This window comes from Chrysochloris asiatica, unplaced genomic scaffold (assembly GCF_000296735.1).
Source record: "Chrysochloris asiatica unplaced genomic scaffold, ChrAsi1.0 scaffold00312, whole genome shotgun sequence".
Classification (NCBI taxonomy): domain Eukaryota; kingdom Metazoa; phylum Chordata; class Mammalia; order Afrosoricida; family Chrysochloridae; genus Chrysochloris; species Chrysochloris asiatica.
In genome coordinates, this window is record NW_006408830.1 from 1501642 (window position 1) to 1513005 (window position 11364).

General features: G+C 44.8%; 1 protein-coding gene across 2 annotated transcripts in view; it reads right to left on the reverse strand.

Moving 5' to 3' along the window:
- Positions 1-11364, reverse strand: part of AP1M2 (adaptor-related protein complex 1, mu 2 subunit) — a 24772-nt gene that overhangs the window by 6178 nt on the left and 7230 nt on the right. Inside the window, exons 4-8 of one of the 2 annotated variants that reach the window (XM_006875101.1) lie at positions 5164-5294; positions 4906-5053; positions 4679-4805; positions 3987-4129; positions 3837-3908 (exon numbers count right to left, since the gene is read on the reverse strand). In XM_006875101.1, the coding sequence (XP_006875163.1) occupies positions 3837-3908; positions 3987-4129; positions 4679-4805; positions 4906-5053; positions 5164-5294 (621 nt within the window). Of the gene's footprint in view, positions 1-3836; positions 3909-3986; positions 4136-4678; positions 4806-4905; positions 5054-5163; positions 5295-11364 lie in introns of both variants that reach the window. The other variant, XM_006875100.1, reaches the window with a different exon arrangement.

Below are 11364 nucleotides of genomic sequence, written 5' to 3' on the forward strand. Positions count from 1 at the left end.
TGATTGTTGTTGTTGTTATGTGCCGTGGAGTCGGTTCCAACTCATAGTGACCCTACAGAGGGTTTCCGAGGCTATAAATCTTTACGGGAGCAGAAAACCTCATCTTTCTCCTGTGGAACAGCTGGTAGTTTCAAACTGATAACCCTGAGTTAGCAGCCCGATTCTTAACATCTACGCTACCAGAGCTCCTTTAACTAATTGGAATACCTAAAATGGGGCTACCACGTGCCCAGTAAAGGAGGCTTCCTGTGGAGCCTCTGTATTACCTAAGACCATTGGTGGAATCCTGAATTGCATCCAAAATCTTCTTAGGTGGGAAATTTCCACTTGTAAGGACAAGCAGACTAGCTTGGAGCAGCTAGAAGAACAGAAGATTCTTCTTGAAAGAAAGACCGACAGGAAAAATACAAAACAATATAGGCAATCCAACTGATTACTACGAGAAAAAGCAAGTTGCTCGCACAGGAGACATCAAGGCAAGTGGTTGGGTCCCCTCAGGGCAAACCTCCTTACAAGACTAAGACTCAATGGGAATACACGCTCTGATTGGTAACCACGTTTGTCACAGATAAGAGGAAGTGTGGGAAAAACATCAATGAAGCTGTGAGTTAAGCCCTACAACGTTCAATAGACTTCTGTGAACCCAGGTGGAGAACTGGTTGGCCAGCAGTGTGGCAAGACCTGGGGACTCTTGGGCCCAGAGTCAGTGACATAGTCACAGAGGACTAGAGTGGAGAGTGAAGCATCCAGCTGATAAAAAGAGAGGCCATATGCATAAGAACACCCACACTTGCAGATAATACCCTCTTGACCTAGCTTCAATGACTGGATGATCAGAGCTCAACTAGAAGAAGAAAAGGAAAAAAAGAGTAATCTGATACAATTTGATGAACTTGACCTACATCTATGGATGCTCAAAAGAGGGAACAAATCTTTACAGCGGGGATCATTCCCACCCCCTCATACACAGAGTAGACAGGGATGGGCAACTTGGACATTGGCTACCCAAAATGGGGGCGCTACAAAGGCAAGATGTGACTGGCTTACAAGCTTTCAAGAGGGAGCCTAGATCCAGAGAGTGTGGAGGAAGGTAGAATCTCCACTGAGTAGTATCAAATCTGTCTGGGCAGGGCTGATGAAAGAAGATGCAGATAGGTCTCTTGTGATACAACAGTGAATAATTGTTATCAGGACTGATTGTGAGGGTTGGAAATGTAAAGGTGGATGTTTTGTAGCAAAAGGAAGGGAGTGATTGACTTTGCAGTCTAGAAGCAGAGGTCCCTGGGACCATTAGGGGAGAAAAGCGGAGAGCGGGACCCTACCCAGAGAAGCAGTGATGCCCGAGATGGAGGCAGAGACGATGACATGGAGAGATGGAGCAGCTGGGGACATTAGACACAGAGAGGGAGAGGGGCTGTGTCCTGACGACTGGGTGGGGGCAGGCTTGCAGGGTATCCCCTTTGGTTGGTTTGATGATGCATGGAGGGGATTGTAACCATGGCAATGAAACGATATACGGTAGGACGAATGTAAAGCTAATGTTCTCCCATGTAAACTGTAAACTATCTCAAAATTCACAATAAAACATTTACAAAAAAAAATCAAATAAATTAGATTACATGTCAGATGGTGTCAAAATAGAACGAAGTAGGGAGATAAGGAGTCTTAAACCAATTACTTACTGCCATTGATTCTGATTCACAATGACCCTGTATAGGGTTTCCAAGGAGTGGCTGGTGGGTTTGAACTGATGATCTTGCAGTTAACAGTCCAGTGCTTATTGTACAGCGCCATACCAGGACTCCTCATGGCGACCCTGTATAGGGTTACTGAGGCTGTAACTCTTCACTGGTAGGTTTGAACTGTTGACCTTGCTGCAAGTAGTCCAGTGCTTATCCCACAGTGCCACCAGGGCTCCAGCGACCCTATACCAAACCTAAAACCCACAGCTGTCTAATCGAGTCTCATGAATAGCTAACTCTGTATAGAGTTTCTGAGGTTGTAAATCTTTAACGGGAGCAGAAAGCCTCATCTGTCTCCCACAGAGTGGCTAGTAGTTTTGAATCACTGATTGTGTGCTTAGCAGTCCAGTGCTTACCCTACAGCACCATCAGGCATCCTTACAGTGATCCTATGTTGTTGTTGTTAAGTGCTGTTGAGTCAGTACCGACTCACAGTGACCCTGCATAGGGTTTCTGACGAGCCACTGGTGGGTTTGAACTGCTGACCTTATTGTTTGTAGTCCAGTGCTGATCCTACAGTGCCATACCAGTGATCCTATAGGACAGAGTGAAACTGCCCCTATGGGGTTTCCAACGCTATAATTCACGTCTGTCATATCTTTCTCCTGCGGAAGAGCAACTGGTGGATTTACACACCTACCTTTTGGTTCGCAGGCGAGTGCTTTTAACCACTGCACCCCTAGGACTCCGAAGGAGTCTTAAACCAAAACCAAACCCACAGCCCTCAAGTTGATTCTGACTCATAGTGACTCCACAGGACAGGGGCAGACCACCTCACCTTTTACCTGAGGAGCAAGTGGCTGGTGGGTTTAGACCACTGACTTTGTGGTTAGCAACCAGTACCTAACCCACTGTGCCACCAGGGTTCCTTTGAGGAGTCTTAGGAGGTTTCGGGAGTTCTGGTGTGGCGCTGTGGGATAAAGCACCGGACCACAAGGCTGGTTAGAACCACAAGTGTCTCTTGAGTCTGAACCAACTCAACGGACAGCACTTAACAATAACAACAGGGGGATCAGTTAAGGCCTCTCAGAGGAGGTGAAAGGCATGAGGGAGGGAACCCAGTGGATATCTGGGGGATGTTCTGAGTGAAGTGGGAGCCATGGAGGGTTCCAAGCAGAGGAGAGACCTGGCCTGATCCGGCTGCTCACAAGCACCCTCTGAGGGGAAAACAGACTGTGGAGGCACAGATGGGAGCCAGGAGACCAAGGAGGCGGTAACAGCACCGCTCCAGGAAAGCGGTGATAGAGGCTGGACCAGGCTGGAGGCAAAGCAGAAAGTCATCTCAGTGACATGACAAGAAGTACTAAGATTTGCTGAGTTTGTCTCCCCAACTGGCCTGCAAGCTCCTTGAGAACAACCCTTTCTTTCGTCTTGTCCATCTTGTCCCTTCATGCCCCTTAGTTTCCAATACAGAGTAGGGGCTCAGTTCTTCCCAAAATATGAATAAATCCAAACGAGCTGGCGTAGGGTCAACGCCAAGTAATGGCGGCCTCGTATAGATCAGAGTAGAACTGTGCTCCATAGGCCCTTCAAGGGCAGATCTTTCAGAAGCTCGCCAGGCTTTTCTTCCCAGGCACCTCTGGCAGCACTCAAACTGCCAACATTTCATTTAACAGAGTACATTAACCTTTATAGCACCCAATTCATAGCAATACTATGGACTCCTGGTAAGGCGCTGTAGGATCAGCACTGGATAAAGAATCACAAGGTTGGCAGTTCAAACCCACCAGCTCTTCCTCGGAAACTCGATACACAGTTGCTATGAGTCAGCACTGACTCGACAGCCCTTAAAGAGGACAGAGAAAAACTGCCTCACAGGGTTTCCAAGGTGGTAATCTTTATAGAAAACTGTCACATCTTTCTCCTGTGGATTTGAACCAGCGACCTTTCATTTAGCAGCTTTGCTACTGCACCACTAGGGCTCCTTATAACAGGAATTTAAAACAAGAACAAAACAAACCACTGCCATCGAGTCGATTCCAAAAACCAACAGAACCTCAAGAGAAAGAAAAGTCTGCGTGGGAACCGAGGTCTGACAGGCGTCTGGTGGGAGGGGCAGAGCGCGCATTGTTAACCACCGTGGCCCTGGCCCACCTTGACCATGATCTCCACACGGCTGTGAGAAAACTTCTCAATGACGGACTCGATCCAGATCAGCGGCTTGACCTGCGGACAGAGGTGGAGGACGTCTTCAAGGCTCTAGCCCTCATCATTCCCCGACCACAAGACTTGATCTCGCCTCACCTGTGTGCTGAGGCGGTAGGACATGAGCTCAAAGTCACCGTCAGGTGGGATGAAGGAGATGGTGCGGTCGTTGTCAAAGCGCGAAAGCCGCACACACTGGTGGAACTTGACGTCCTCCAGCTCCACAGATTTGTTCTTGCTGCCTGAAACTCAGAGCGGAGCATGTAGGGTCACCCTGGGGGCCAGCCATCAAGCATTTATCAAGCACCTACTGTATACCTGTGAACAAAGCAGACTGAGAGCCCACTTCCCTTGCCCACCACTAGCACTCTACAAATGAGGAAACTAAGACCCAGAAAGGGTGCCTCCCCCAGCTGGTAAAGGTAAGAGCTGGGATCTAAACCCAGGGAGTCTTGCTACCGCAGTTAGATTTTTAAATAGCGATCTATTCTGTTCCCTCCTCTCACGAGAACAGCAGCTCCATGAAGACAGGTTTGTTTGTTTTCTTCTCTGCTGTGTCCCTAGAGCCTAGAGAGCCACACACAGCACACAGCAGGAACTAAATAAATGATGAATGAAAGAAGAAATGGTTGCCCTGTGAACCAGTAGTTACAATATTAGCTAGGACCAGCAGAGGGCACACGAGCGCTTATTTCAGCACCAGTTGCAATTCCTCTGAGTCCCAAGATTCCAAACTACAAGTCTCAAACTATTCCATTAGTTGGGGAGGAGGAGGGCGCCCATATACTTACGGCCTGTGAGTTCAAAGAGCACGCGGTCGTTGAGGCCGAGCCTCAGCTCTGGCATTCCCGACAGAAACACCTTGAGTTTGATGGTACCCACGATCTCACTTAGCAGGACGCTGCCATTGGCATTGACCTGGAAATGTATACATGGGTGGGGATGGGTGGGTAGTGTTAAGAGGCATTTGGTCCTCTCCCCTGCCCCAGCCCAGACCCTGGCAGAGGTGAGGGCTCACCAGCAAGTTGACAGACTCTATGACATCAATGAAGACTTCATTCTTCTTGTATTTGAGGCCCTCTGAGCGCCAGGACACCGCATTGGTGACAGTGGGAGGCACTCGAGACTTGCCCGTCTCCAGCTTGTTGCCCTGCTGGGTGATGTACCTGGCAGGAGGGCAGTGGGGGCGAGCACTGGACCAGGGACATCTCCCTGGCCCTCCCTGAGTTCCCTCCACCAGCGGCCCAGTTCACAGCTGCCCCAGTGGTTCACTCACTCCTGCAGGATCTTGCTGTCGGTGGTCTGGGGGAAGCCGAAGTCCATGAGCTCATCCAGAAGCTCATAGACTATGACAAAGTTGTCTCGGATGCTCTCTTCCTCCAGCTCCTTGAAGTATTCTGAAAACACCTATTGCCAGGGGTGGGGAGAGGCAGACACCCATAGAGGTGTGATTTGTGGGGCTGGGGCTATGGGCTGGGCCTCCACTCTTTTAGTCAGTCATCCAACAAGCATTTATTGAGCACCTACTGTATGCCTGTGCAAGGAAGTCAATGTTGAACAGAGCAAGTAGGGGTCCTGCCCTCAAGGAATAGTCTAGTGGGAGAGAATAAATAGATCAAATGACCAATATAACCCACAATGTTGGGTGCAACTATGAGAACCCACAAGATGAGGGAAGACTTCCTGGAGGAGGCCTTAGAAGGTCTTGGAACCATTTTTGTGGGCTCTGGACCCCTGTGTTATTGGGTGATCTCTATGAATCCACCTGTTGTTGTTGTTGTTTTTGTTGTTGTTAAGGGTTGTCAAATCAGTTCCAACTCATAGCAAACCTGTATAGGGTTTCCAAGGAACAGCTGGTATATTTGAACTGCCAACCCTGCGGTTAGCAGTTCAGTGCTTATCCTACAGCGTCACACCAGAACTCCCAGAATAAAGTTAGTAAGTGCATAAAATAAAATACACAGGATAGCAAAGGAAACTCGTTAGCAGAAATACATCCAAGTGGTCCTTGGGGACCTACAAATATGGGTTAAGAGTCCCTAGGAAAATGGTACAGCCAGTGTGTGGAAGCCACTTTGGCATCTTCTTCAAATGTAACCCAGAAATCCCACTCCTCCGTGTCTATTCAGAGGAAATTAAGGCAGGAATGACAATAGAAACCTGTCTGTACATCAAAGCTCATAGCAGTACTTTCCACAATAGCCCAAAGGTAGAAACAACAGAGATGCCCATCAGCAGCTGAATGGAAAAGCACAATGTGGCACAGCCAACAGTAGACATGAGATCCTGATGAATGCCACAACACGATGAATCTTGAAACTCCACTGAGCAAAATCAGTCCATTGCAAAAGGACAAATACTATATGATCTCACTTAGATGAGATCCTACATACAGAAACCAAAGATGATTACTGTATGCCTAGGGTGGAAGGGAGAGAGTAAGGGCAAGTTTTTGCTTAGGGGGCATAAGGAAGGAGAGGTAGATCACTTCTGAAAGGTTAGCCACTAAAATCTTATGAATGACGGTAGATCGTTATCTGATAGAGTGCTGGAAAGTGAGCCTCTCAAGTTTGTAGGCACTCAAAGTAGAGTTGACCTTCATAATGTAGATGGAGTCAAGCTTTCTGGACTTTCACTTACTTGATGGGGTACCACTTAAAATGAGAAGCAGCAGCTGCAAACATTCATTAATAATTGGAATGTAAGAAACATGAGTCTAGGAAAATTGGAAATCATCAGAAGTGAAATGCAACACATAAAGATCAATATCTTAGAGAACAAACAAGATGGCGGATCAGGTGGCAGTGCAGTGAAGAACGCCATCAAAAAGAGTACAGAATGCCAGACCAAGCACGCTCAGGGGATGGTGCCAGAAGTCTGAACCATAAATAGGACTATTTAGAAGGTTGGAAGGCTTACAGCTAAGGAAATTTGTAGCAGAAGCAAGAAATCCATTGTTTTCTAATTCAAGATGCTCAGCTGCTCCCAGAGCCTGACGGGGGAGATACAGGTGTGGACATTCCTTTTTTTTTTTTTTTTTTTTTTGGTAGCTGTTCATTGGTCTCTCGCTGTCTGCTCACTTCCATTCTAGTGACTAGAGGGGGTGCCTGAGCAAGTGGACACCCCACCCCCACTCCCAGAGGGTTCTACTACACATGTGTACAAATCTCCTCAAGATTTAAAGTGACAGTTTCCACTTAAAAACAAATAGCCAGAGCTGGCCCTGAACAGTTTATCACTAGGAAAAAGACCTGAACGGGGATTGTGGAGCAAGACAGGCAGGCTAAAAAGGAAATAGGCCAAAAATTAAAGCCTGAGTTACGTTACAATGACCAACATTGGCATCTTGAAATTTCTCAGGAAGAAGAGTGAAAAGAGAAGCCCATCTCCTGATCACATCTACCTGGAGATGATCAAAAACCATAAAAAATACCAAAATACACATTCATCTAAGCATTAAGACCACAGATAACTCCTGAATATGCCCCAAAACAGAAGCAGATGACAATATCAGCACACGTCCAGAAACGAAATAAAGTGACTAAAGCAAATGAGCTGGAAGTAGTCCTACACTCCCTATCGGAAGATGAGCAGGCTTTCAAAATGCCTGAGAAAGAATTCATAAAAATGATTATAAAATGTATCAAAACACTATAAAATGGAGTTGAGAAAAATAAGGAAGAAGCCGCGAAAGCACTACAGAAACAATCAAATAAGATAGATACAGCATTGGAAACAATTCAAAATCTACAGAAAGAGGTCCAAATGATTAATAATAGAATATCAGAAATGGACAATACATTGAAAGGGCAAAGGAATAGAATTGAAGAGATAGAGGATAGAACTAGTGAGCTAGAAGATAACCCTCTCAACACTACTAAGAAGAGCAAACACAAAAAAGGATTTAAAAAATTCTGAAGAAGGCCTAAGGTTCATGTTGGACAACATGAAGTGGAATAATTCAGAATTATTAACATTCCAGAACAGGAAGAATCACACAAGTCCACAGAGGAGATAGTTGAAGAGCTTCTGGAAGAAAATTTCCCTAACATCCTGAAAAGGGAAAAGATAAGCATTTAAGAAGCTCAACGAACCCCAGGATGGATAGACCCTAAAAGACAATCACCAAGGTATATAATAAATAAGCTCTCCAAAATCAAAGATAAGGACAGACTCCTGAAAGCAGCTAGGGAAAAGAGAAGTGTAACATACAAAGGCAAGCAAATCATATTAAGCTCGGATCTCTCAACAGAAACCATGCAGGCAAGAAGGCAATAGGGAGACATTTATAAAACCCTGAAAGAAAAAAACTGCCACCCAGCAAAGCTGTCAATCAAATACAAAGGTGTAATCAAGACATTCCAGGATAAACATAAGCTAAGGGATTTTGCCAAAGCTAACCGTGCTATGAAAAACATCCTAAAGGAAGTTCTGTAGACAAAGAACCAACAAGCACAGACAACTAGAGAATAACGTACGTGGCAACATCACCATGAATTCAATCAACAAATGGAAGAGCCAAGAACAGAATAAAATTATAAGAACAGAGGATCTGGGAGGTCAGTCTATGATAAAAACAGTTACAATGTGAAAGAAGGTAAACACAGAGGAACAGAGATCCAGGTGGTGGGAAGATCAGGTAGATTATAGGATAAAATAGATGGTCTTAAATGGAGGGAAGAATTAATGGAATATAAGGTGACCACAACAATGGGGTTGGAGTGGGGGGTTTAGTTCAGATGTTGGGGAGGGCAATACAAGAAGGGGGAGGAGGTGGAAGAACAAGATAGATAGGGGAAAACTGAGACAGATTTACATGTCCTAAGTGGGACAGAGGTAAATAATGATACACGCTCAACCTTAGAACAACAGGGCTCTGGGATACAGGGATCTAGGTATAGCTTGAAGAGGGGAAATAATACTAAAATGCTTGACTGTCTTATGAATATTAGTTTCCCTTGCCCACTATTGTAAACTAGACAGTTGAGTGGGATAGAAAGGAATGTTGGGAAACATGATTAGAGAAAACTTGTAAGCCTATCTTCGCCTATAACTGATTGGAATACCTAAAAGGGGTTCTACAACTTGCTCAGTGAAATAGCCCTCTTGCAAAGCCTTTACAGAGTATAGGACCTTAGGTGGAATCCAGAGTTCCATCCAGAACCTTATGAGGTGGGACATTCCCACTAGAAAGGACAAGCAGACCAGCCTGGAACAGCTACAGTTACACATATTCAAAGAAAAATCATCAGAAAAAAACAAAACAAAAATGTCAGCATGACTGGCTACTACAAGAATAAGCAAGCTGTTATCCAGGAAGCCATCAAGGCAAGCAATCAAGTTCGTTCAGGACAAATTCCCCTCTAAGACTGAAACTCAAAGGGAACACACAAACAAGCATGTAAGCTTGCTGGTAACCACATTGGTCTACTGGTTGGTAGAAGAGGGGTAAAGGCAGCAATGAAGAAATGGGCTGAGTTCACCACAGTCCATTGACTCCCATTGACCTGGAGATGAGAGAGAGAAGAGGAAGGGCTCGGTGGTCCAAAGTGTGGTAAGACCTGAGGACACTAGAGCCCATGGACAAGGACTTAGCCACAGAGGGCTAGAGCTGAGAGTGAAGTGAGGGAGATGCACAAGAACACCTAAACTTGCAGAGAGCACCCATTTGACCTAACCTCAATGGCTCGATAATCAGAACTTGACAGGAGGAAGATTACAGTACAAAAAAAAAATTTTTTTTTTTTTTTAATAAAGAAACAAGGATAAATTGCTACAATTTGATGAACCTGACCCATACTCACGGAGGTAGGTACTCTAAATACCAACAGAGAGGGAAGGAGTCTTCACATCAAGTATCAATGCTATCCCCTCTGTACACAGGGTAGATAGGGACGGGCAACTTAGACATTGGCTACCTAAAATGAGGGGGCAATAAAGGCATGAAGTGACTGGCTTACAAGGTTTCAAGAGGGAGTTTAGTTTAAGAGTATGGGGGAAAGAAAGAGTCCCCACTGAATAGCTGTCACCTTGTATAGATGGGTCTGGTGAAAAGAGATAAGATTCATATGATTCAATAGTGAATAATTGTTATCATGACTAATTGCGACTGTCACAATTGTAAAGGTAGACGTTTTGTAACAAAAATGGGTGTGGTTAATCTTACAGTCCAGAAACAGAGGACCCTAGGACCATCAAGGGAGAAGCACACAAGCAGAATGCAGGACCTTACCCAGAGAAGCAGTAATGCCAGAGACGGAGACAGAGATGGGGTCATGGAGAGGGGGAGTGGCTGAGGACTCTAGATTCATGGGAAGAGAAGGACTAAGAGCTGGTGACCAAAAGGCAGACTTGCAGAATGTGCCCTTTGGAGATACAGATTATTATATATGCCTGAGTGTTCTGTTTTTTTTTTTTAAAAAAAAAAAGCTAAAGTGGATAGAGAGAAATACTGTTAACTGATGGTACATGGAGGGGATTATAATCATTGTAATGAAACAAGGTGCATGATTTGTTGAATGTAAAACTGATGATCTGCCCTGTAAACTTTCACTCAATCCACAATAAAAACATCAATATCTTAGACATTAATGAGCTGAGATGGACTCGTATTGGCCATTCTGATGCTTTGCTATGCCAGGAATGACAAATCGAGAAGGAATAGTGTTGAGGGGATTGTAACCATGGCAATGAAACGATATGCGATAGGATGAATGTAAAACTAATGTTCTCCCATCTAAACTATCACATAATTTACAATAAAACATAAAAAAAGTCAATGTACCCACCATGAAAAAAAAAAGGAATAGGGTTACATTCATCATAAAAATATCTATTGTGAAATACAATGCTGTCTGTGATGACTAATATCCACATGACTAAAAGGAAGACCAGTTAATACCACTAATATCCAAATTTATGTACCAGCTACTAAAGCCAGCGACAAAAATTGAACAATTCTACACACTTCTTCAGTGTGAAATTGATCAAACATGCAATCAAGGTGCATTAAAACCAGTCACAAAAGGATAAATACTGCATAGGACCACTACTGTAAAAGACTAAGAAAAAGAACCCATAATAAAGGGGGGGGGGATTCTTTGTTGGTTACCGGGATGTGGGGGGTAGGGTGAGGAGAGGGAGGGGAAGGTGGATCACAGGATAAGGAATAGAGACAGGATAGTTTGGGTGCTATGGAGGGGAACAATACACAAGAAGGGGGAGGGGAATGGAAGAACAAGGTGGATGGGAGAACAATTAGGCAGGTATGCATGGGCTAAGTGGGACAGAGGTAAAAAATGATGTATGCACAACCTTGGAACAACACGGTTCTGGGATACAGAGATTGAGACATGGTTGGAATGGGCAAAAGGGGGAAAATAATGTTAAGATGCTTGGCTGTCTTTTGAATCTTGGTTTCCCTGGCATACCATTATAAAATAGACACTTGAGGGGGAGAGAAAGGAATAGCCAGAAA